The sequence below is a fragment of the Malaclemys terrapin genome, chromosome 2 (assembly GCF_027887155.1).
Source record: "Malaclemys terrapin pileata isolate rMalTer1 chromosome 2, rMalTer1.hap1, whole genome shotgun sequence".
NCBI classification, from domain to species: Eukaryota; Metazoa; Chordata; order Testudines; family Emydidae; genus Malaclemys; species Malaclemys terrapin.
Genome location: NC_071506.1, coordinates 267,199,822 through 267,226,266, shown reverse-complemented (window position 1 = coordinate 267,226,266; position 26,445 = coordinate 267,199,822). Strand labels below are relative to the sequence as shown.

Sequence of the window (26,445 nt, the reverse complement as noted above, 5' to 3'; positions counted from 1 at the left end):
GCCAGCATTTATAATGGTGTTAAATGTATTAAGCCTTTTTAATTTATAAGGGGGGCACTCAGAGGCTTGCTATGTGAAAGGGTTCACCAATACAAAAGTTTGAGAACCACTGCTGTAAACTTTCACTTGTACTATATGTTTGGAAGGTTAGGAGTCCACCTAGATATCTAGGTATCCAAAGGTGAATCCTCAACATTTATTTCTAGGGTGGGAGGTCTGTTGGTTCAGTTACACTTTACCCACAAGTGCTGTTGAAAAGCTATTAGGAGGAATTATGTATTGATTTCAAGGTGTTTTCTCTTCCTAATTATGTGAACAACACCTACTATATTGCAGATACTACTGCAATAAAAACATCTGAATTCATGCTAGCCGAAAATGCATTCAAATGGATTTTGTCTGAGTTGTGGGTCTCTTCTGCACCTGAAAATTGAACTATACAGCAGTTCCTCTGCTTTTTCTTGACCTAGCATGGAGGGCATTTTTCACACCCAGGCTCCTTCTGTAAAGGGCAGTCAACTCATTCAGACATTTTTTTTTTTAGTGAAGCAACAAGATTTGGATGCCATGGCTAGTAAACAAACCTAACAGCTGTATATGGAAGGTTAATTGGAAAGGGTCAATGGACCAGCAGTCCGCTTGCCCCTTGATGCATTGATTGGACTCTGGTCTCTCACTCTCTCCATTCCAGTTGACTCAGACTCACAGGGCCGCATATTAAGAACTGTGCAGCCCACAAAAAGAGAACTAACAGTCTTTAAATAGCTAACTTGGAGGCTTTATTCCCTGCTCCTTTCAGTACTGGGCTGAGTAAATTTGCTGAATTGGGGGGTAATAAAAAGCTTAAATTGCAGTCTTTACAAAACAGATGTATGAAGTTAAAATAGTGGATATAGGACCTTATGCACACTTCTATGAGTAGGTCTTGGTTCCAAAGATGCAGAGCTACTGCCTAAGAATTTCCCCCTTAAGCCATGTCCACATTTAAAAACAAACAAAAAAAACGAAAATAATCCCTCCCCGGTACTCTGTATTTACAAGCATTCTAATTAAAGCTGCTTTACTGTGTTAAATGCCAGAAGCCTTGGGAGCTTAGCCTACACTTCCAACTGACAAAATATTTTTTATAAACTTTCACTCTTATAAACCAGACCCCGGACATCTGCTCCCCTTCAGCATCAAGACAATTTGTATGTGTTACAAAACAAGCAGGTTAAGTTAAAGACTAAGCCTCACAGGTCTTTTCTTGCCACCTAGGATTTACAGCAATGTACAGAGTACAGCATTACTCATGTAGCTATACACTGCAGTGAAAGGCAGGTAGTGTCCATATTTGTTGCTGGTGTGTAGCTACATGCAGCAAGGGAAGGCAGTGGGATACCAAAATAGCCAAAAATAGTAGTGTCCATGTCTGAGGCACTGTATAGGATGTACACTCTAGGGGGGTTCAGGCACTGTAGGGCACTCTACTTGCCTAATCCATAATTCTGTCTCCACTGCTATTTATACCTGTGCTAGCTGGGTGTGCAGTTTCTGTACTTTACATGCTGCCATAAGTGTAGACATACATTAAATGTTATAATAAAAGGACAGGCTTCCCAGTTCTCAGGGAGATTGTAGACCCAGCTGTGCTTAACACAGGGTCTCTGTCTTGATGGAAATGTACCACAAGGAAAATACCAATTATATGAAGTTTTGTAGGCTTTTCCCCACCCAACACTAAATATGTTAAAATAAAAACACCCCCTACTGTCCCTGAGATACTAAATCTCCTAAAGATTCATTTGAAACAAACATAGCCCCAAACAAAGAACCTAAACCTAAAATGCAGCTAAACATCTGGAGCAGTACTAAGCATGGTATTGATACTGTTGTTCCCCCCAATTTCAGGCTGTTCATGGCCTTTCAGTAACCCTCTGTCATAGGACCTTTCTTGACCAGCAGAAAGATGGTGGATTTCAGTTGTTAGCTCACTTGAGTTACCTTAACCTGACTGGCCGCATTTTAGCCTCGAGTGGAGCCAGGTAACTCAACTTCAAATTTGTTAGCTGGCATCTTAAACAGGATTTTTTTCAGTCATGTTACGTCAGTCAATTGAGCTAACATGACTGAAGACAGTACAAAACAAATGAAGGTGGAGAAATTTTTCTCTGCTCTAGCTGACTTCTAGAACTTGTTCAATTTACTGATGAACCATAGTTGCTCCTTGAGGGCACATTCAATAGTCGTTACCACCCAATGACAAATCAAACTTAAGTTAAATCTGGGTTTTTAAAAATGAGGACTAGTTCCTATTTTTAGAAAAGGTCAGCTGTTCTCTGAAAGGTACGATTCCCACAGGTACGATAAGTTAGTCATAGAAGCATTTGACCTAACTTGTCACACAATCAACCTGATTTTCTTGTTTTCCCTATAGCTGCTTATTTCCAGGTTGTATAGCCTTAGAATGGGGTTATGACTACTGTAGGACACAGCAGTCAGTCATTAGGATTGTTTTTGTTACTTATATCTCCTTTCTGTAAGAAGATGTTTACAAGGACTTTAGAACTCTAGATGTACTGGTATATCTAGTAAAGCATGTGAACCATTTATGAGAAATACTCAAATGTACTTTCAATTTTAGTTTCTAAATGTTAGATAACATAACCCATTGTCAGGGTGGATAAAAATCTAAAAAAAACTCTTTAAAATTGGATTTTGATATAAATCTTAAACATGTTCTAAATATTGGGAATTATGGCTACCTGTATTAGGGCTAAATTTCACCACTGAACTAGTGGAAGTCACTGGCCAGTCACCTGGAACTAGTCTGAAATGCTAAACCAGCTTTTTGCAGCATCGTCTTTTCTGCAGGTGTAAAGAGAACTTTCTTTTTATTTTATTCAGCTAGTTCAGTTCAGTGACTAATCGCTCATTCAAAGTTGAGAAACTGATAGGGAGTTGAAAAAGCAGGAAAGCTTGCTTTCCCTTTCAATTTGTCAATAACATTTAGATGTAAAAGGATTAGATCTTCTAGTTCTAAAATCTCAAAGGATATGATGACTGGGAACAATCAGCTTGATTAAATACAGATAATACTTTTTAATCAGTTTTAAATGCAAACCATGTTAAACTTTTTGTGGCCAGCACAATTAAGGTAACATTAAATATTAGTTAAAGACACCATTTTACAATTTGGGCCATTTTCTAGTGTAATAAAAATGTAAAAAATTAATCTGAAAGTGTGTATAAAAAGCTATTTAATTGCTTAAATAAATGTGTATAGAGTGCATCCTTCTGGTTAGAAAAAAATACCAGATTATGCCAGCCAACGAGAATCAACTTTTCTCTAGGAAAATGAGTAAATTGTAAAACAAGATTAAAAGTGGTGGTTTAAAATCGCTTCACCCTGCCCATTTTTACATTAATGATGCTCCATAGTGTTCAATGTCATTTTTAATATAATGCTATTTCATTCACCTGTCCCCACGAACATAAGGCTTTTTTTGGGTCACATCAGCTTGGAACTTTGTACTTAGGCTGAAAGTTTGCTGTTTTTTCTTTTGACAGTTGTGACGACTGAGAAGTTGAAGTAAAATCTGTTCCGTACTTGCTAAACATGTGAACAATAGGGGACTTCATTCTGAAAATGCAATTTCACTAGCACTTCAAATCTTTCATAAATTTTCTGCGATTCTGATAACTTTTTTCAGACTATAAATAAGGACTAACTACTGAACAGAATGTAGTTCAGTTTCTTTAATTCGTTTTGTCACATGCTCCCCTATACGATTTCATAACTTGGCTATTTTAAATAGCATTGCTCTAATCAAATTTGAACAATATTGTAACTTGGACATTTTAACTTTATACGGTGCTGTACAAACTAGCAAATCCTTTTAAAACCTAATCAGTTTGGCTTTCCTAGAAGTTAATTACATATGCCATACAAAAACACAAAGATAATGTTAGTTGTACAGCTAAACACGCTAAAGAGAAGTTTCAGAGTTGTATCTGTGTTAGTCTGTATCAGCAAAAACGAGGAGTACTTGTGGCACCCTAGAGACTAACATATGTATTTGGGCATAAGCTTTCATGGGCTAAAACGCACTTCATCAGATGCATGGAGTGGAAAATACAGTAGGAAGATATATATATATCCCATCTTTTCATATTTGCAGTGCAACTACACTGTAATCACGTGTATTTTCTATAGCCCTAGATATACATATCTCGTAACTGTGTTCTCTTTACTAATTTCACAAAGAATCAGTTTAATTTATACTTGGTTCTCTAAGGTGTGTATTTAATGGAGAGTAAATGAATACTAGACATTTTCTTTTCTTCAGTCAGTACTTGGGTGCAGTTCAAGTGACGATTCAATTAACAGTGAAATTAACTGTAGGTGGCCCATATATGCTGGCAGACTTTCACTAGAAGGCTGTATGTATCTGACTGTTATGGGCTATGTCAGACATAAGTATGTCTACACTACAAATGCTGCAGCAGCTATGCCACTGTAGTGTAGATGTTTGAATTGACGGAAGGTAGTTAATCCACCTCTGAAGCCTGGTCTACACTAGAAAATTAGGTTGGTTTAATTGCACTGGTCAGGGGTGTGGGGAAAAATCCACACCCCTGAGCGGCATTATTAAGCTGAGCTATATCCCTGTGTAGACAGCACTGGGTCACTAGAAGAATTCTTCTATTGACCAACTACTGCCTGTGGGGAGGTGGATTGTCTACACTGACTGGCCCCTGAAGCGTTATGGTGGTGCAGCTGTACTGCTTTAGCATTTTAAGTGTAGACAAGCCCTCAGAGGTGGTAGCTAGGTTGACAGATGAATCCTTGGGTTGACTTAGCTATGTTTACACTGGGAGTTAGGTTGACCTAGCTGTTTTTCAGGATGAGACATTTTTCACAGCCCCGAGGAACATAGCTAGGTTGATCTGATTTAAGTGTAGTCCAAGTCACAGTAATAAACTCACAACTTTTAGGCATATAGCTTCTTGGAGAAATAGAATGTCATAATGCAAGTAAAGACTGAAAGCTCTTCAGGGCAGGGACTGTCTTTTGTACTCAGTACAGCACCTAATAAAAAGATGCCATGATCTTGATCAGAGCATCTGGGTGCTATTGTAACAAATAAATGTCAAAACCTAGGCCAGGTCTACACTAACCCCCTAATTCGAACTAAGGTACACAACTTCAGCTACGTGAATAACGTAGCTGAAGTTCGAAGTACCTTAGTTCGAACTTACCTCGGTCCACACGCGGCAGGCAGGCTCCCCCGTCGACTCCGCGGCACTCTTCTCGTCTAGCTGGAGTACCGCAGTCGACGGCGAGCACTTCCGGTTCGACTTATCGCGTCCAGACAAGACGCGATAAGTCGAACCCAGAAGTTTGATCGCTCGCCGCCAAACTACTGGGTAAGTGTAGACCTACCTCTAGCAATACATATTTTGACTGAGTGCTTAATCCTGCAGTTTATAATGTGCTCAACATAATGGGGGTGCAGAACATCCCTAATCCACAAACTACTTGTTTGGAGGAAATAGTGACTTAGCAACAGGTCTATTTTGAATATTAGTATTTACCTTGGGAAAATGAACCCATGACTGGGTGCAGCTAAACTGATTGTGGCCCATGATTAAACTGCAAACCTAGCCAAGGACAAATTCTGTACAGTGCCATCTCAAACAAAAGGTAACTTGATCTGTGACAACTTTTTTTAATTAATTTGAAAGTTCAAACATTAAATGATGCCAGGCATTCAGAACAATTACTTAAGCATCCTTGCAAATTCTACTTTATCATGGGCAAGTAACCTTTTTGTTTGAAAGAAAAAATAAAATATCAGTAGGTCTACATCATGCTAGAATGCAAAGGTTGACTTTTTGCCTTGGCTGGTAAGTTTTCATGACCATTTTGCAAGCCTACATCAAAAGGGATGTGGAGATGTCAAATTTTTCTCAACTGGTGGATTATTTTTTTTTCTTGTTAAAAACTGGCTATTTCAGTAACACATGCCTTTTAGCTCCAAGGGTGGATTTCACAACAGATCTTCCTTATGCAGGCTGTCTCATTATTGATGGGTTAGCTTTCACCTCATTTAACTTTTGTTACAGTGAAAATCACTTGTGCTCACAGAAAAGTTTCCTGCCTTGAATATTGCTGTATTTTTCAATTCTTGATGTATATACTCCTGGCATTGTCATGGTCGTGGAACAGTATGCTTTTAGTGCTGTGTACTAGAGCAGTATTTTTCAGCAACTGGTCCATGGATCAGCACTGGTCCCACAGATCTCACTGATACAGTTTAGGAAGGCATGAAGCTGTTTCCTGGTATCAAAAAGGTTGAGAAACCTTGTACTAGAGAATTATGCCGGGACACTTTTTCTATGTTAGTTCTATTTGAATCAAATTGTGTAACATACTGGTGATTTTATGAGCAACAAGGACGTCCCAATAATTTCACATCTTGTTAGACATAGTCATATCTTGACTCCTATTACAAGCAAGTAACCTTTGGCTACTGTTCATAATAAAGGAGGCTGAAAGTCCTGGGGGAATTCTGCAACAAAAAAATTAAAATTCTGCACAATATTTTAAAACTCTGCATGTTTTATTTTTCAAAATAACATAATATAATCACACCAGTTTCAATTATTTTTGGTTATTTCAGAATACCTGTCAGCAAGTATATCTAACAATACAGACAACAAAAAAGATTTAGGAAATGTTTTTTGACTAATAGATTCCTTACTAAGCATATTAATACAGAACTCCTGAATAATAATTCATTTAAACTACAATACATATCTGTATTTCCTGTGCCCCTCAGAAGCAGTGCAAAGCTTGGGGGAGTCAGGGATAACAGAGGAGCTGAGGGAGCGGGAAGTAATTGCTGGGAAGGAGCTTGGGTGTGAACTTGTTCCATACTTTTCCCATCCATACCCAACAAGAAGTTTTTTTGCAGGTGCGGGGAGGGATTGTTAAGGAGCTTCCCCCATGCAGATGTTGGCTGACCCCATTCCCATGTGTCCTTCTACCCCATCCACATGTCCCTCCAACCCCACTCAGACACCCACTCCCCCATCTCCATGTGGGCCTGCACCTCCTACCCCTCTCCCCATGTGTCTCTGTGCCGCTACTCAGTCAGCCCCTGTCCCTATGTGGCCCTGCACCCCCTTCCCCATCTGTCTCTGTGCCCCCACTCAGCCATCCCTCCCTCCCTCCCTCCCCAGGTCTTTTGTATTTGGCAAGAAACTGAAAAAGATCAGTTTTGGTTACCAAAATATTGGTTGGGTGTTTAGCTTTGCTGTACTAAATGAATTTAGGATTCAAACCTTAGGCTTCTGTGTCTAAAGTTATTGGCATGTGTATGAAAATTCATAAAACTTAATGTAGTCAAAGTCTAACCTAACCCCTTAACACTGAAGGGACTTTATTGTGGAGTGGCACATTCTGTGCCACTAAAATTTTCATAAATAAAATTTGTATCTGCTAGTGCTAGAAATACATAAGCACATATTTAATGGTAAGCACGAGTAATTCAAAGTCAGTACTTCAGTGTGACTAATCATGTGGGTAAATTTACACACTTACATGTGTGTCAAACATCTTGCTCTGTATAGGCAGCAATGGGAAAAATGGATTGTGCCACCAACCTCAAGTTCTAGGTCTAAACCCCTCTATGGTCTGAGTCCTCTTCCAGGTCCCAGCTCAGAGTAGAGGGCAAGGGGGATCTTGCTTCCCTAGGGATGTCTTGAGCCCTTTCCCCTTTGCCAGGATTTTGGTGACCCCTACCCATTTATGGCCGTCTGACTGCCTCCATTCCCCCTCATGCGAGTCAGATTTGGGGGTTGGGTATCTTGCCTTTCTTGCGGTATGTGAGATCCACTCCCTGTTTGTGTACCAGGATCATCTATCAGTTCTGATAACATATCTGACACCAGTTGTTGGGGGTGGTTGAATTAAGCTGGGAGGAGAGCTCTCTCCTGCTGGCTAAGAGGAGCTACATAGGAGAATTTACCGTGGCACAGATGTGGTGACACAGCTGAACCATTACAAGGTATGTAGTGTAGACGTAACTTGAGGAATTGCCTAGCACTGTGTGGCTTAGTGGAAAGACCACTGGACTGAGACTAGTCCTAGCTCTGCCTCTGGGCTGCTGGGTGACCTTGCCTGAGTTTCACATCTGTAAAATGGGTATAGAAGTGAAAATGTGAGGCATGATGTAAAGTTCTGAGATCTTCTGATGAAAAGTACTATATAAAAGCTAGGTCTCTTTATTATTACCACAAAAGTATATCAGCTGCAAATCTAAATGAGAACTACAACTAGCTGAATGACCACTAACTCCTACCACCAAATATTTTTCTTCCTGTTTTTTAAAAAATTAGGAAATTAAATGGCAAAAAAAACTTCATTAACACAGTTAATGTTGCCTGATGATACCTCATGACCTTTCAGAACCTAAAGTTGAGCGAAACTAAAACATCTGAAAACCAGGAAATAGAGGTAAGGTAAGCACCCATACAGCCTTCACTTTGTCCTCTTTGAGCAATGCCCCAATATGCTCAACACACACATACTTTCTCCCCTTTACTATAATAGACAGGCAGTGCCTGCACTTGCCCTATACAAACATTGAGCCTGCTCTCATGACAGAATTCTGCACATTTTAACAACCACTTCATATCCTCTTACAACCCATTCATACTTCAGCACAGGGTAACACTTAGTTATACTTTCTCCACCCATCATTAAATCCACAGACTGCTGTTGTATCCCACCTCACTACTGACAATACCCATGGCATGAAGACCAAAGTGCCCTGCTGCTGACACAACCTGCACAATTCTGTATTGAAATGATGTAGACTGGAACCTCAAGGTACATACCCACTCTTTTCCTTTGGTAACACACACAGGTTGGTTGCGGGGCAACTCAAAACCGGATCTCATGTCGCTGTCAGAGTTGCCCCCAAACTACTTCAGCTCACTCCACCACCATTCAGTACAGTTGCATATAACACAGTGCATGTAGATGGAATGCATGCAGATAATACCCAGTGGCTATTGCCAGTCCCAGAGGGCAGAGTTACGGTTTTATGGATGTTTACCTTAACTCTGGTTTTTAGAAATTTTAGTTTTGCTGAACTCTGCATTCTGGAGGGGCATGAGATACCACTGAGCAACCTTTACGCTGCGTTAATGAAGTTTGCCATTTAACTTGAGTGACTTTGTATTTCATGATTTCTTAAATGTTGGCTTGATGTTCCATTGAATTTGTCACTCAGGATTTAAAACTTAAAAAAAAAAAAATAAATAAAAAATACCAGAACTAGAACAATTAGGTTCAGAGATGACTGGAAATCTTAAAGTGGAGGAATATGGGGATCGATATGAAAATCCAGAGGTGGATAAAGAACTGGTTAAAGGGGAGACTGCAGCGGGTCATACTAAAAGGTGAACTGTCAGGTTGGAGGGCGGTTACCAGTGGAGTTCCTCAAGGTTCAGTTTTGGGTCCGATTTTATTTAATCTAGTCATTACTGACCTCGGAACTAAATGTAGGAGTGGGCTGATAAAGTTTGCGGATGACACAAAGTTGGGAGGTATTGCCAATTTGGAGAAGGATCTGCAGGGAGATTTGGATGACCTTGTAAACTGGAGTAATAGTAATAGGATGAAATTTAATAGTGAGAAGTGTAAGGTTATGCATTTAGGGATAACTAACAAGAATTTTAGTTATAAGATGGGGATGCATCGGTTGGAAGTAACAGAAGAGGAGAAGGACCTCGGAGTCCTGGTTGATCACAGGATGACTGAGTCGGCAATGTGATGTGGCCGTGAAAAAAGCTAATGCGGTCTTGGGATGCATTAGGCGAGGTATTTCTAGTAGGGATAATGAGGTGCTGGTTCCGTTATACAAGGCACTGGTGAGACCTCATTTGGAGTACTGTGTGCAGTTCTGGTCTCCCATGTTTAAAAAGGATGAAATCAAACGAACGGGTACAGAGAAGGGCCACTAGGATGATCCGAGGAATGGAAAATCTGTTGTGTGAAAGGAGACTCGAGGAGCTCAGTTTGTTTACCTGAACCAAAAAAAGGCTGAGGGGGATATGATTGCTCTCTTTAAATATCAGAGGGATAAATACCAGGGAGGGAGAGGAATTATTTCAGCTCAGTACTAATGTGGACATGAGAACGAACGGATATAAACTGGCCGTCGGGAAGTTTAGGCTTGAAATTAGACGAAGGTTTCTAACCATCAGGGGGTGAAGTTTTGGAACAGCCTTCTGAGGGAAACAGTGGGGGCGAAAGACCTCTCTGGCTTTAAGATTAATCTTGATAAGTTTATGGAGGAGATGGTTTGATGTGATAAAGTGATTTTAGTCAATAGGTCAATAACGTGCCATTGCTGGTAATTAGCAACAATGGTCAATGATGGGATGTTAAAAGTTACTACAGAGAACTTTTTCCAGAGGGTCTGGCTAGAGAATCTTGCCCGCATGCTCGGGGTTCAGCTGATCACCATATTTGGGGTCGGGAAGGAATTTTCCTCTAGGGTAGATTGGCAGAGGCCCTGGAGGTTTTTCGCCTTCCTCCGCAGCATGGGGCAGGGGTCGCTTGCTGGAGGATTCTGAGCGATTTGAAGTGTTTAAATCATGATTTGGGGACTTCAACAGCTGAGTTAAGGGAGAGAATTCTTTCAGGAGTGGGTGGGTCAGCTTTTGTGGCCCGCATCATGCGGGAGGTCAGACTAGATGATCATAATGGTCCCTACTGACCTTAGAGTCTATGAGAATAAGCAGGGATAGTTTAATGCTGAAAGGAGGGGAAATTATTTACAGAATAAAGCAAGGAGGTGAAAGCTAGCTGAGGTCTCTGGTAGAATTCCAGAAAAGCTGAATAGTCTCTGGAGTACATGAGTCTAAGTGGGGACTTTAGATGAGCTGCCTCTAATACTATATTTCTGTCTCTTAATGGCCTTTTTTTAAACTGGACAAGACTGTTGCTCTAAGCCAAATAAGTCAAAATTTGTTCACTAAAATTACATACCATAAGATGCCTAACTATTTGGCTGTTAAACATCTAATATTAATCTTAAAATAAACTCCATTTGGGTATTTTACTCTTAATAAATAACCTTAATCTTGTTTTCAAGGTGACTGATTCAAATCTAGAAGATGAAATCAGACTAGTGGGGCCTTTTCACTTGGCTATAATTTTCATAATAAAAGAGATGAATGACTAGCAAACTTGAATTTAATAATGCTTTATAGACAAATAACGTCTGTAGTAACTTTATGGCTGGGTTTGGATATATACATTCTTAAGAAAATTAACTTTCTGAATTGGTTCTCAAGTGACTTATGACTGGTTTATTTATAATATATATACTTTATTTTAAAGAATACCATTCTGAAGCTTCCTTGGGATCTTATGAATAGCTACGAGAAATTAAACCTGTCTAGTTCCTTTAATTGAGCGCTCTCCGGTACTCCACCAGAAAGAGAGGAGTAATGCAAGTCAATGGGAGAGCATCTCCCGTTGATGCAGCACAGTGTAGACTCTGCATTAAGTCAACCTAAGCTACGTCTACTCCAGCTAAGTTATTCACATAGCTGGAGTGGCATAATTTAGTTTGACTTACCCTAGTAGTGTAGACAAGGCCTTACAATAGCAGCAGTACTCTGGTGTGAAGAAGGTGCTATGGAAATATAGGGTAGCCGGACTTCATAATGGCCTGTGACTATAGATGTACGGCGTAAAAAGTGACCACAATAGCAATAGATCTTGACAAATTTTAGTATGCAAGAAAATATTAGTGTCCACGTACATAGTGTCAGTACTTCATATCCACTAATGAGAAATGACTTGAATTCCTGTCTAGTCCAATGTAGATATCTGCCTTAATAACAGAATTGGAGAACATAAAACCAAATTGCATCAGTATAACTTTTATTTTCTATCAACATAGGCTTGGACTAGTACTCCTTGTACTAACGTTTGTAGGAAGTGTTTGGATTTAAAAAAAAAAAATCAATTCTATTAAATCATGTTACTCAGTTCTAGTACTGTACCCCTTTAGTAAAAGGTTCTTGTAATTGCAGGACTTGCTGTTAAGACAACTGTTAAAACATGGTGGATTATTATGAGGTTCTAGGAGTGCATAGGCATGCCTCACCAGAAGACATTAAAAAGGCGTAAGTACCATTTTCTTCAAGTAAGATCTTGCACACCTTCTCATAAATAAACTTGATATCTAGATATCAAATTTCATATCAAAAGTATTGGTAATTGATACTAGTAATTCAGAAAACTATTAGTGAGTGCGCCAGAAAATCTGTCTTTCATTTTATGTACACACATCAGGAGAAATGTTTCTAAGGTACTTTTGTATCCTAATAGAGCACATTAACCATTCTAAAAATTGATCCCAAGCTCTTTTTAAAAAAAGAGAAACTATCTATACTTTTTGTCAGTCACTTTCAAATAGAGGTTTTATGAAATGCACTGGATTAGATCATAATCAGATGTTCATTCTAGTGTACTTATGCCAATTTTGTGTCTCATTTAGACTAGATTAGAAACTACAGAGTTAAGTAATTCTCTTATTGTAGATCATTTCCGGTTAGAACCTTTCTTAGCTCCCTCATGCTTCCTTGGCTTCAGCCTCTCATCAGTTTTCTTTTCTCTCCCTTGGTGTAGACTGCATGTTTACCAGTACTAAATCTCCTCTTGCTTCCTGGAAACACCCACTGCCTCAAGTCCTTTTGCATTCTGATGCTGCACTCCTGTGTATGCACTATCCATCCACTATCTGGTGCCACTTTGCAAACTTGATCAGATTAAGAACAAACACAATAAAAGACCTGAAGCAGCCATTCATGCGTGTGGAGAGGAGCTTGTTTTGTAGATTGGGCAAAAAGCTTCTAGAAACCCTTAAGGTTCTAGACTTTTCAGAATTCTCAGGAATAGTCATTGTTTCCAGACTGAGCACTTCCTGGAAGTATACCCTGGTCCACCATTTGAGAACTGGCTTACCGTGCTATATGCAACTTCCTTTATACTAGGTTTTTAACTGGCTTCAGATTATCATTGTAGATCAGTTTGTAGATACCTCTTCAAAATGTGGAGTAATGATTTCAAATACTATTAAAGATTTCCACAGAGCACTGAATGGGGCAAGAATAACATTGAGCTGTTAGAGTACTTTACAGCTTCAGCCTAACCGTATGGTACCTAGAAGTGCTCCCTCCTAATCAATACTGACACTGCCCTGCAAGCTTGCCTCAGATTTTGAGGCAGCAGTGGTAGTGGCAACATCTGCTGTGTGGATCAGCTAAAGTTATCAGTCTGACTCCATTTCCTTCCCATTTCCAAATGTTCAGAATGCCCCAAACCAAGATGAAGTCTCCTCCATTTAAAAAAAAAAAAAAAAAAAGGTATATGAAGCAACTTCTTTGGAAATTAGCTCTCCAGCTTTATCAGATGAGATCTGTTTTCCATGCTTTGACTTAATGGATTGAACATCTGCTATAAAAAGGTGAACACATTTAAATTAGGAAAGTTTTTAGAGAAATCAGATACAGCTTTTAATTTAGATTTTTGTGCATTACTTGCAACTATAAAATAGCTGTCTGTCAGCAACGCTAAAGTGAATGAGTGACACATCTTAGTTTCCAATCACTTTTTTCAGAAACAACTTGGTGGAAGCTTTCCTTGTGGAACATCTTCCTTTCATGGGCTGTCAAATATTATGCAACATTTCTAGTTTCCAGTAACCTGTACATGCTGTATCAGTTTCCTGCCACAGCCTAGTATAGAAGGCTTATGCTGATCAAACCCTGGTAGCGAATGAGAGCTTTAATTTCGTAGGCATACCTTTATGGATAACTATTTAACTCAAACATTCAAGCCTATGCTCCTGTTTGATCATAAAACTATCCCAAATATAATCTGTACACTTAAATACTGAGAGGGACAAGACTGTAAAATTGTTTTACACTAAATTATTATTCTTGGGGGTACTCTCCTCAGGCTAGGGATTGTGCATACGGTGTAGTCTCCAAATCTTTCAGCGTAGTTCCTCCAGCTGTTGTCTGTCCACCAAAAACACACTATCTGATTACAAACACTGAACGAGTTGCTACTACGGTATAGCATTAAATCCTACTTGGATGTTTGTTAGAACTCTGTGGAGAGCACGCAGCAGAAAGTGTCTGTGGTGTCCAGATCTACAGGCTTGGGCAAAGAGGTTTCTTTGTACCCTCTACCTCCACCTTCCTACATGCCAACCCAGTTCTTCATTCAGTCGTTGGCAGAGGAGGAGGTAGGGCTAACTTTTCTTGCAAGAATTGCCTCTGAAAACCAGATTGTCAACAGCCAACCTTCTCAGATGTAGCAAGGTTATTGAGAGAACAGAGGGAATCACGGAAGCAGCTAAAGGAATTTAGCTGCAAACAGGGCCTCCATCAGTCAGCAGCACCCAGGAGTAATTGATTCCCAGTAAAATATTTCTTTAGCAAAACTGGAGGGTAGCCTGACAGCTTAAGTTACTTATCTGTGTATCAGCAAAATTTCTTGGAATAGGTCTACAAATAAGATTTGAGCGACTAAATGTCCTAATTAGGGTGACCAGACAGCAAGTGTGAAAAATCGGGACGGGTTGGGGGGGTAATAGGCTTCTATATAAGACAAAGCCCCAAATATCGGGACTGTCCCTATAAAATCAGGACATCTGGTCACCCTATTCCTAATTCATGATTTCCTATTTTGACACCTGTATTTCTTATGTATATCTGTCTGAGTGCAGTTTACTGAAATAGAGCATGATTTATCTTCCCTTTTCATTTCAGGTACCGCAAACTAGCGCTGAAGTGGCACCCCGATAAAAATCCAGATAATAAAGAAGAAGCTGAGAGGCGATTCAAACAAGTAGCTGAAGCATATGAGGTTTTGTCTGATGGTAAGTATCTTAAAAGGGATCTTGGTAACTGGTCATCTTTGGTTATGGATTGCTGTAGTAGAAATGCTGAAGAACATAGTGCTTTAAAGGGGTTTTCTTAAATTGATGCACAAATGGCACTTTTTTTTTGGTGGTGAGCAATTAGTTTGGTGCTCTTGGAAAGAAGTGGGAAGTAGTTGTACAGTCTGGTGCCGAGAGGGTGGGAAGTGAGAAATTCTGAGACACAAGAAATATTTTTGAATGAGTTAATATAACAGTTTAATCCTACATGTTAAATCCTGAGTCTACAGAGACCTGTGATTAAGAATGAATCTTAGAATGAAACTCTACAGAAGTTCATAAAGATTTGAAAGCATGGAATTTTGAGTAATATAACCTTGGAATCCATTAGCTGAAGCCACGGTGGTCATACTTCCTCCTAAACCCCTAAAAGTCGCTTCTCATCACTTGGTTCTCCATTTTTTTTTTTTTTTTTTCTAATTCATGTCCTATTAATTGGGATAACAAGTCCAATTTTTTTTTCCTTTTTTTTATCAACTAACCAGCTGTATGCAGGAACTGATCATGTTAGATGTGTGTGTGTATATAGATCTGAATACCAAAAGCCTCCCTTCCTCTCCTTTCAGTAGCCAAAACAAGCAATAGGGTAACACTGAATATAACATTTAATTTCTAATACACTGTCAGAAGGGCAGTACCTTTTTAAGAATTTTGTGGCTTTCAAAATTCTGTGGGAGAGGTGATATGTCATGAGGGAATCTCCTAAACAGATTATGCAGCCTTCCCACGTAGCATGGTGGGTAATGTATGTGGAAGAATCCATGGAGTGGCTCACTGGCAAGTGGTTTGTGTCGCAATAAGAAACGTGAAAGAATGTATGGGTGTTTATAAAGTTAACTTTATAAATTTAGTGTAGAAGTTGTCTTGCTTTGTTTTGGGCTCCATAATAAGAGCGCTGACAAGGCTTACAGAATGTTTAGAATTGCCTGAAACTACTTGTTATGTGGGTTGGGAGCCTTAAATTCTAATCAGTTGTAATATTTTATAAGGATTAACCTCTTGTAGGAAACATTTACTTAGAATTGGTCAGAATCAAAATTGTATAGAATGTGCTACTATAAGCAAGAGATCACTTTGGTTTCCCTTCAGTGTAACTCCTTGACTCATAAGGAAGCATCTCTTTTGTCAGAGCATTGTCAGCAGCTAATCTGAACCATAAATCAAAGGGTTTGTGCATCTTTTATATTCTATATCCTCAGATAACTTACTGGAGCTGTTAACCTTTTTTTTAGTGTTTAAAAAATACTAATAAAGATCTTCCTTGGTATAACATCCAGAAATACATGTTGTTTATACCAAACACCAGAAATAACATGTATTTCTGGATGTTATACCAAGGAAGATCTTTATCAGCCATCTTTTTATTTTTTGTCTGTGTTTAAAAGCACCGAACATTTCCCCACTAATCTAGTTCATCCTTTGACGTTTTTTCACTCTTCTCCCTTCTCTGCTTCCCGAAAAAGTAAACTGGTACAATCGGGCATTTTTCCTCTTCACCTATTCCATATGCATTAATCCTGCCAGAAACATTCATTGCTCATGGGCTGGTCATAGGAAGTTAATTCCTGCTGGTAGCCTTAACGTGACTATTTAAGACCTACAATAAAGAAACTTCTCCCATTTTTCTATATGCTTGTCTAATTTACATAAGAATGTTCATACTGGGTCAGATCAAAGGTCCATCTAGCCCAGTATCCTGTCTTCCAACAGTGGCAAATGCCAGGTGCTTCAGGGGGAATGAACAGAAGAGGTAATCAAGTGATCCATCCCCTGTTGCCCATTCCCAGCTTCTGGCAAACAGAGGCTAGGGACACCATCCCTGCTCATCCTGGCTAATAGCCATTGGTGGACCTATCCTCCTTCTCCAATGTTCAGGTTAATAGAAGAGTAACACCACTTCCTCCCCAGAAATGTCCTTGTGAACTTCACTTGCAACAAGTGACTATGGGAAAAGTTCTGCTAGAGCAGCACCATCCTTTGTCTAGTCTGCCTCTCAAAATAGCCTGGTTTGGCAGGCTACAGACTTGTTCACCCTGCCTCATGTTTTGGTTTCTGGTGCCTAATTTATAAGGCTAGGCAGAAACTTCCTCTGTGGGCAACTTATTCCAGAACTGTCATCCTCTAGGTTTCTTGCACCTTCCTGTGAAACATTTGCCTCTGATTGTTAAGGACAGGATATTGGACTCCGTGGCAAAGTCTCTTACCAGTTTTGCCACCGTGCCTTTAGTTATCTTGCTGAATATACAAACATGAAGACCATGTTTCTTCCTTCCAAGGAAGAGCTACCTTTCAGCATACTAAATCATCTCTCAGTGGAAATAGTAATACAGTATGGGGAACTTGACGCCTTATTCGTAGCTACTAGAACTAAATTGACACGAACAGTTTTGTCTTCACCCACAGTGCTTTGATGATCCTTAGCAAAACATTTGTACTCTGCATTTGCTGTAACAAACCTGGCTTAAATAAACTTGCTGTGATAAAATTTCAACTGAGTACATTAATGATACATACTGCATTTCTACTGATGTAATTAACTTTTTTGTAGCTAAAAAACGTGACATCTATGACAAATATGGAAAAGAAGGCTTAAATGGAGGAGGTGGAGGTATGTAGACTTGGCATGTTTTTTCTTCCATATCATCTGAATGATTTTAACAAACTGTTCCACTCTGCAGACTCACTTTAGTTACATATTATTTCATGCTCTGAAAAGCATTTGTAGCCATAAGAGCTGAACTCTTTTTAAATGCAATTAAATTATGTAGAAACAGAGCCACTGGTGATGTTGTGTTATCACATACCATAGAGTAGCAACTTGACATGACTCTGATAGGCAAATTTACTAGCTGGAACTAGTCCTATCTAGTCCAAAACAATATTTTAAACATATAACAGGAATTAGTCTGTATAGTCAAAGTAAGAGAGGAAAATCAAGTTAGACTCTAACTTGGCCCAACATTTACATTTTGAAATTTTTTTACAATGCATAAGACCAAAAGAAGAGACTACATTTTTTTTTTCTAAAATGTGTTCCAGTTATCAGGTGCTTTTTAAACAAATTGACATTAACCTGCAAAGCAGAATCTGAAAGTTTCATTTTTACTCAGTCATGTTCGTTTAAAAAAAAAAAAAATTTAGTTTTGTTTTTGAAAGAGACTATCAGGTAGTCCAATAATAAATCAGAGGAGAAACTCTTCCCAAATTCTGCTAGGAGAGTCTACAATCATAAGCATAGTATTAACAACTGAAGTGTCTAATTTTAGCTTGTATTTGCCAAGTGCAAGTCAGATTCTTCATGTAATATAAATTAGTGATTTTTTTTTTTTTTTTTTTTTTTTTTTTGACCTGTGGTTCCCAGACTCCTGGGGGTCTACAGACTAAGATTTCCAAAGGGCTCTGCATCTCCATTCAAAATTTTTTTGAACAGTTTGCACATGAAAAAAGGTTGAAAACCACTGATCTAGATCAAAAGCTGGCAAGTGATACTATCAAATAAACCATCACAAGATTATACTGATTCAGGCAGTAAATATGTACCAGACTTCAACACCAACAAAGAGCTCTGAGTTTAAAAAAAAAAAAAACTTAATTTTTAGTCAAATGTGTACCTTTAAGTATAATGAGAAATATTGATATCTAGAAACCTGCAGAAGAACATAAATGATAAAAAATAACTTTAACTTTAGGGATATCTGGAAAGGGGATGGGCAGAGAAATTGAAACTTTAGTAATAAACTACAGATAACTGCTTTGTTTCCATATTTTACTAATTGGACAGTCATTTTCTGCTGTTGAAAAACTGATTACAGTAATTACAGATACAGTAGAGCTTTTTAGCAGAATGTGAGGAAGTCTCGCTTAATTGTATTAAATGTATTTTGAAGAATATATTAAGAAAATCCATCCAATGAGCCAGGAATGAACTATTGTGGAAAAACTAGAATTCTGTATTTTAGAAAATATAGAAACACATACAGCTTATATGTACAACTCAAATATTTTATGCTTTTGTAGTGTGAAGAGTTGTAAAATGTGATTACTTTTTCTGCAGGTGGAAGTCATTTTGACAGCCCATTTGAATATGGATTTACATTCCGTAACCCAGATGATGTCTTTAGGGAGTTTTTTGGTGGAAGGGACCCCTTTTCATTTGACTTCTTTGGTAAGTCAGCGGCTTTTGGGGAGTGGTGGTGGAGCATCAAAGTAGTGGCTAAAATTCATATCTACATAACAGATGTGTATAATTTGACTTTCACTGGAAATAGTCCTATTACTGATCTCTTAGACGTTTTAAAATGTCTTTTTCTTTCTTCTCTCCTATCTCCCTCCTTGCTTTTTGCTGTTGTACGTAGGGTTTTGCGATCAGTTTTTGCTCTCTCAAGGTCTGATTTGTTTAAAAATAATATATCAAGTTTGCTATGGTCTTTCTAAAAGAAGAAACTAATAAATCACACAGAAGAATTTTGCTTTAGTAAATGTGGATTGCTCGGTCTGTATGGCATACAAACACTTTTTTCCCGAGTCTGGTGCCACATGATAGTCAGAAAAAACTACCCTCTCCCCCACCAAAAAAAAAGCAAAAGCAATAGGTGCAGTGAAACCAGCTTCTGAAGCTTCTAGCTACCATGGAGTTAAGGAAAATAATAAAGAATTAGGTTGTCAACAAAGCAGTTTAAAAAATACTTTATGCTTGCCAGCATCATGCCAATGAATTGTTTGCTTGTGAAGGCACCCACGGCCATACAAAAGATCTCAGCAAAAGTATTAGGGATCTTATTCAATCTCTGCCAGTGCAGCTGCTTTCCTCTTTTGATCCATAAAAGTAGAACACCTCCTGTGTTCAGCCTTTCACTCCTGGAACTGCCTAGAGGAACCAGAAGGAGTAACATCTGGAAGATTGCAAGAAGAATTCTCTGCCTGTTTACAGACAAGACATGAGAAACAAGAGAGGCCTCCTGGCTATTCCATAGAGCTGAAGAGGAATTAATGCACCACTAATGCAAACTGTAGATGACTTTTATGATTAACTCCAGAATGGGAAAGGAACAAAAATCATTCTTTTATTATAGGAATTTGGAAAAAATGCATTAGTGGATCAGAGGAAGCTTGTCTACTAAATGTTCTCTGTACACATGTACAGTTAAGGTTGAGTGTGCAGTGGGAGAGATTTGTACCATGAATTTGTTTTGAGAGCAGTGTAGCTTCCCATAAAGTAACACATACGCACCAACATCTTTTCATAATCTTAATCAGAATGCATTTTTCCTTCCTCTCCCCTTGCCCTTCTATTTACATATATGCCAACACTATGTAAGCATATGAAAGATCAAGCTAGGTTGGCAGAAGAGGCCAGTTTATTTCCCAGAGATTTTGCCGAGTCTACCAAAACATGCAAAACAAAAAGGGGAAGATGAAGAAATCTTAGGAAAAGGGGGGAGCTTATTTTATAATGCTTTAAAGAGGCCGGAAGTGGGTTTTTTTTTTTATGGTCTTGTATTTCTTTTGCCTTCGTTTTTAAGGAGGAGGAGAGGCTTGGATTCTCCCCGTATTGTTAATGAAAAAACAAATTTCGGTTCTTTTGGAGATGAGCCCCATTGACCTGCAGGAAGAAAAAAGGGCTTATGAGGGAGAGGGAGAAAGTAGGAGGAAAGGAGTCAGAAGATTTTGTTTCCTATTCAGAAGCTAGCTCCATCTTCTTTTAATTGCTCTTTAGATTTCCCCCACCTCACCCCCTTTGGGCAGGAAGTGTGTTCTGCTTCCTAGTGGGAATGAAGCTGAGGGTTACGGCGTTAGTACTGGCAACATTTAAAAATGATCCAGGAACAAAGGTGGTTACTTCCTAGTGGAGTACTGATGAGTGGTGTGGTTATTTCTCAAGTACTTAAACATAACTGAGTGCAAGGAATCCTATGACAAACTGAAGCATCCCTACATGCTGAGACAGTTTCATTTCAGTATCAGATATAGTAAAATAACGAAGTAAAAATGCCTACACACGAGATCTTCATAGGCTCTGTACAAAAGGAAACCAGTCTCTAAGCTTGCAATTCTAAGAAAACAATTAAGATTGAGGAGGAGAAAGCAATACTATGTGCAACATGATCATAGGCATGTCAAGTTCCATTTTTATAAATATGCTTGTTCTGTGTTTTAGAATGTAATGTCTTTTGGGGGGCACTTAATTTTAAGTGAGAGTAGGGCACTGAAGTGTACATGGTGTAATCTATGGGGTAGAAAGTGGAGGACTAAGCATTAAAGATGGGGAATGAGGTCTGGGCAGCTTCAGGGTTGCAGCAATAGAAGTGGGCATGGGGGGGAGGCATCTGGAGTCTAGACTCCATAGGATAGCTGTAGATTTATGTTGGCATAGCCCCCTAGTATAAGTGCAGCCTATACTGGCAGAAGATCTTTCTTCTTTTGGTAGTGGAACACCATCTTTCTGGACAGTGTTAGTTACATCTGTTGAAGCATTGTTCTGTCAACATAGCTGTGTCTACACTTGGGGTTTATTGGTGTAGCTCTGTCAGCTGAGTGTCTCTCCCCCCCCACCCCCACCCCACACACAGAGCTTTGCTGATATAATTTAAGTGTAGGGTAAGCCCATGTATCATGAGTGGTGATGGCAACAGCCTGGAGACTTCTATAGTCCATCCCCTTCACGCTCCCCCTAGCTTGTGTTGCTATTGTGATAGGGGTAAGGGGGATGTGGGTCTGGCACAGGTCACCTGTAAGTGGCCAGTGATGCAGTGAATTATAAAAATATATAGTATAGCTTTGACATGAGTGGTTTTTGTTTTTATTTTAATGCCAGGTAACTGAAGATAAACTGGACTATAAATAGAAAGCATAATAGTGGACAGTAATATAATATAGATCACTTGTATGCATGAGTGAATGACCTTCATAACTCACTAGTGAGTCATTCTCTAACTAGCATGAATAAATTGGACTATAGCACTGTTAACTGCAATGGCTTTATTTGCTGGCTAATACGCTGGAGTGAGAGACTCTTATATGCTAGTCTTTGAAATTGCTACTCCAGGTATATAATGACTTGGAAATATTAAATTCCAATAATATTTTTGTGCCAAGAGTTTGTACTCAGATTTGCCAATGCACATATAGTATTAAAGGTACCTACAAAGGATTTAAAAAAAAAAATTGAGCTTGTTAGAAACCTTTGGGGTTTTTGATGGAAGAGGGGCATTTTGGGGGAGAAAAGCAATGCCTGTATCTTACCTCACAAATTTAAAGTTTGGTCTGTATTCCCTGGTTTTGCTGGAGGACCAGTGAGAGGTATAAGAGCTGTTTGCAAGTTCTTAACATCATATTTGATGGGGCTAAGAGTATTGGAGCTCTCCAACAAAGGCTTCCTTTATTCAGACTTTGTTAATTTGTCATTCATGTTGAGTAGGTGTAAGCAAACTAAGCAGAGGTTTAAACTGTGACTAAAAATCCCATTTCCCTTTCAGTTCATCTTTTTTTGCTTGTAATGTAATCATTTCACTAACTCTCAGTAATCTGTCTTCCAGCCTAGGTTGGAACTGGATTTTAATTGGGGGGGGTGGGAGGGAAGAGGGAGGGAACCTGCTTTTGGTCTCTGATCTTCACTTAAAATCAACTTGGAATTCTAATTGGTACAGTGGTTATTATGAATTGGCCCAGATTCAGCAAGGACATGCTTTACTTTAGATATTGCCTTCAATGGGACTTAAGTATATGCTTAACTCTTATCCTGCATAGGAATATCTTCCATTCTCTGAAACATCACACTGAGATTTGGTTTAGAATTGGAAAGTTTTATAGTTGAAGAAAATATAAATGCTATTACAGACCTCATATGTTGGAAAATAACTTCTTACATTTCACTTTTAAACTATTTTTTTGCAATGTTACATTTTTCAACAACACTTCATCACTGGTCAGGCTAACATGCCTAAAACGGTTGTTCTGTAGATAACCCATATTTGTAAAATATTTTGTAAATGTTACCAGTGTCCTGTGCTGTGTAATATAGGGTCTTGTAAAGTTCCGCTGCAGTGGGAACTGAAATCCAAAATAGCTTATGTTCAGAACTAAAGATCTACAACTTAATGGTACACTGTGTTGTGTAAATTGTGGTCCTACAAAATGCTGATGTTATGCTAGTATGGTGTAAAACTCAAACTTCAGTTTTCTTATACTTGTTACACCAGTTGTTAAAAGTGTGTGGGGTTTTAAAAAAAAAAAAAAAAAAAATTGCTTGAGCCCTAGCACCTCTTTCATTACAAATTAAGCACTGCCTTCAGCCCTTATTTTTTTTCTTCCCATAAAGCTCTTATCGTCTGAATTTCCTCTTAAGCATCTAACCCTCCAACTAGTTAATTTTAACTAAACTAAAACATTTGCAGATCACTTAAAGTTGTATTATGACTATTTTAATTCCCTGTCTCCAATACCCTTTACATTTCAGTCTTAATGGAACACTAATATAGTTGAGCCTGTCTTAAGCAGAGTCCTGGTGGTGGTGGTCCTCAGATAAATCTTGTGTGAAGTTATACAAGTAGTGTTGGATATTTAGGGATTGAATCAAATTTCATCACATCAGCAATATTAAGTTTAAGCCCCCAAAACTCAGCTTGACAGACAAGGTATTCTACAGAGAGAAGGGCTTCTCCTGCAGTAACTTCAGATATTTGACATTCTCATGTAGAACAGAAAGCAGATTGTTGCCTCTCGGAACAAAAAAAGTCATCAATTCTTTAATTGTGCTATCAAGAAAAGTGGTTTTTTATAGTTAATGGCCATGTGAGGAGGAGACAAATTCCTAATTACCCAGATGTTAACTGACCTGAACTATCTAACCTACATGAATTTGATATAAAACATAGATTTGTGTGTGTGTGACTATATGAATATACATACTTATTGTATAAGTGATAAGGTTTGCTTATGTAGCCTAATTCACATGGAACACAGTTTTCTGCTGAAAACTGAATTTCTGCATGTTCCCCCTGATGTTTACTAGTCACTTGCAAACTGGCACAGCACTAAGGAAGCAGGACTTTGTTTGCGGCATGCCATTACTTTAATAATAGTATCTAAAGTTCTGGAGACCAAGAAGAGTTGGGTGTGTGTGAGAGATAATATTGGTCTCTTACAGGTCTCAAAGGAACACAGAATTGCTATACTGAATCAGATCTGTGCTCAGATATTCTGTCTGACAGTGGCCAGTACCAGATGCTTCAGAGGAACGTGCAAGAAACTTCCTTCTCTACTAGAAGTCCTCATACTTATTAAATATAGCAACTACTGAATAAAACTGATCACAGCCTCCTGCATTAAAATCTGTTTTTTTTTGTTTTGTAGAAGATCCTTTTGATGACTTATTTGGAAACCGACGAGGTCAACGAGGGAACAGAAACAGAGGTGGTGGGCCATTTTTCTCTGCATTTAGTGGATTTCCTGCGTTTGGGAGTGGTTTTTCTTCATTTGATACAGGTAAATATTTTAAAGCAAACTTCAAGCCAAATTTAATATTGCTAGAGAAGGAGTTTCTCTGGAACAGTAAATTGGTACAACACGGTTAAAAAAAATTATATATAACATGAGGCCTGTTACATCTCCCTGTAGAGTCCCCTAGTTTTAAATAGAGCCACGGTGTTGTAGAGTATTTGTTATAGCTAAAATCTCATGAAAAGGGAGTAAGCCCTGTTAGAAGGAAATTGGATCTATTCTGCTTCTTGATCTTTTACTGACACCATTAGACTGGACAAGTCTTAACTTCTCAGTATGTCAGTTTCTATATCAAAATGTTGCTTGCCTTACCAGGGGGTGTGTTCAATGTTTTTGAGGTCTCCAAAAAGGGGGCTACAATAGTGTGTGCCTTTAAGCGAGATTATGGACTCCAAGTGCTCTCAATTATTGGAGCCTAGTTGAATGCTAAAGGCCTAGTTTTCGCCACTTCACTTGAAGTCAGTGGGAGTAACAGTTACCCAACAACTCTGAAATTGAGCAACTTGGTATTTGAAATTGGGGAGCTAGAATTAATAGACCAAACTTTGGTTGAGCAGACCTTCCTAAAGTAAGAGTTGTTAAAGGGTTTCTGACGAAATTGTTTACTGTGCTTTAATCAAATACTTACCACGTCTTCCCCCCCAGGTTTTACTTCGTTTGGTTCATTGGGGCACGGGGGCCTTACTTCATTCTCCTCTACGTCATTCGGTGGCAGTGGGATGGGTAGCTTCAAATCGGTATCAACTTCTACTAAAATAGTTAATGGCAGAAAAATTACTACGAAGAGGTAAGTGATGTAAAAAAGATAAATTTTGTTGTAATAAAAACGAGGAGTCCGGTGGCACCTTAAAGACTAACAGACTTATTTGGTCATAAGCTGTTGGGGGTAAAAAAACACTACTTCATTCCTCATTTTTGTGGATACAGACTAACAGGGCTACCCCTCTGATACTTGGTACCATGCAAGTTGTTGTAATAGAATTAATCAGTATTTTTCTAATAACTTTCTTTATGCTTACAGTTTTGTTTTCCCGTAACTTAGATATCCAATTCTGTGTGAATTGTAATGATAGACCTATTCGATTCTCTTTTCTTTCCCTACCATTACAGGATGGTTCTCTGCTGCAGTATGTGTAAGCATGCAGGGGTTGGGCAAAAAGTACCTAATGCCCTGTAGCCAAGAGTTTATTTAAAAGTGGGGAAAACCCTTAACAACAGTACCCTGTGTAGCCTAATTGACGGATTGGTGCATTGAATAACTTTTCTTTCACAGTAGTTGATAAGGGTTCAGTTTCTTGAACAGCTACAGCATCAGGAAGACTACCGATGTTAGTATTAGAGACCCAAGGAGTACAGGACAAACAATTGAAGTTTATCACAAGTCCCTTTTATTAGCAAATCTATTAAACAGATAATCCCACAAACACTGAAATACAACAGTAGATAGTGTAATGTGTTTAGCTCTGTGACTGGCATCACTAACATCTTCTGCAGGGGATCCCCACAGTGTCGGTCAATATACTCATCTTCATTGTCACCATCACCAGCGAGTGTTATCCTGGCATCTCCCAAGGACTTAGATTGGGATACAGCTTCTATAATGTGTTATGCTGATGCCCACGGGTTCATGCAGATTTATGAAGGTTTTCACCCCTTTTCCTTATTTGAACTTCCACCTCCCACTACCTTTTGGAATAGCCTATAAAAAAAAATGAACTTGTTAATTTTCCATATTATTCCATTAATATTTACATTACTCAGTCACCATAACTTGTGGCTGGCTGCAAAATCCAAAAAAGATTATAACCAGCTTTCACCAATACATTTCAATATATATTTCCTAAGTAGAATGTTCCATTGCTGCTAAACTGCTATCTTATGATACCTTGTCATGTAGGGTCATTGCTATCTTGGGACAAATTTTGAT

At 38.7% G+C, this 26,445-nt stretch overlaps 1 protein-coding gene across 3 annotated transcripts in view; it reads left to right on the top strand.

The window, feature by feature from the left end:
- DNAJB6 (DnaJ heat shock protein family (Hsp40) member B6) overlaps positions 1–26,445 on the top strand; it is a 92,081-nt gene that overhangs the window by 12,690 nt on the left and 52,946 nt on the right. For all 3 annotated transcript variants that reach the window (XM_054021102.1, XM_054021100.1, XM_054021101.1), the window contains exons 2-7: positions 12,103–12,195; positions 14,851–14,960; positions 17,569–17,628; positions 19,075–19,185; positions 24,372–24,503; positions 25,164–25,305. In XM_054021102.1, the coding sequence (XP_053877077.1) occupies positions 12,131–12,195; positions 14,851–14,960; positions 17,569–17,628; positions 19,075–19,185; positions 24,372–24,503; positions 25,164–25,305 (620 nt within the window). In that variant the 5' untranslated portion in view covers positions 12,103–12,130. The remainder of the gene's footprint in view (positions 1–12,102; positions 12,196–14,850; positions 14,961–17,568; positions 17,629–19,074; positions 19,186–24,371; positions 24,504–25,163; positions 25,306–26,445) is intronic.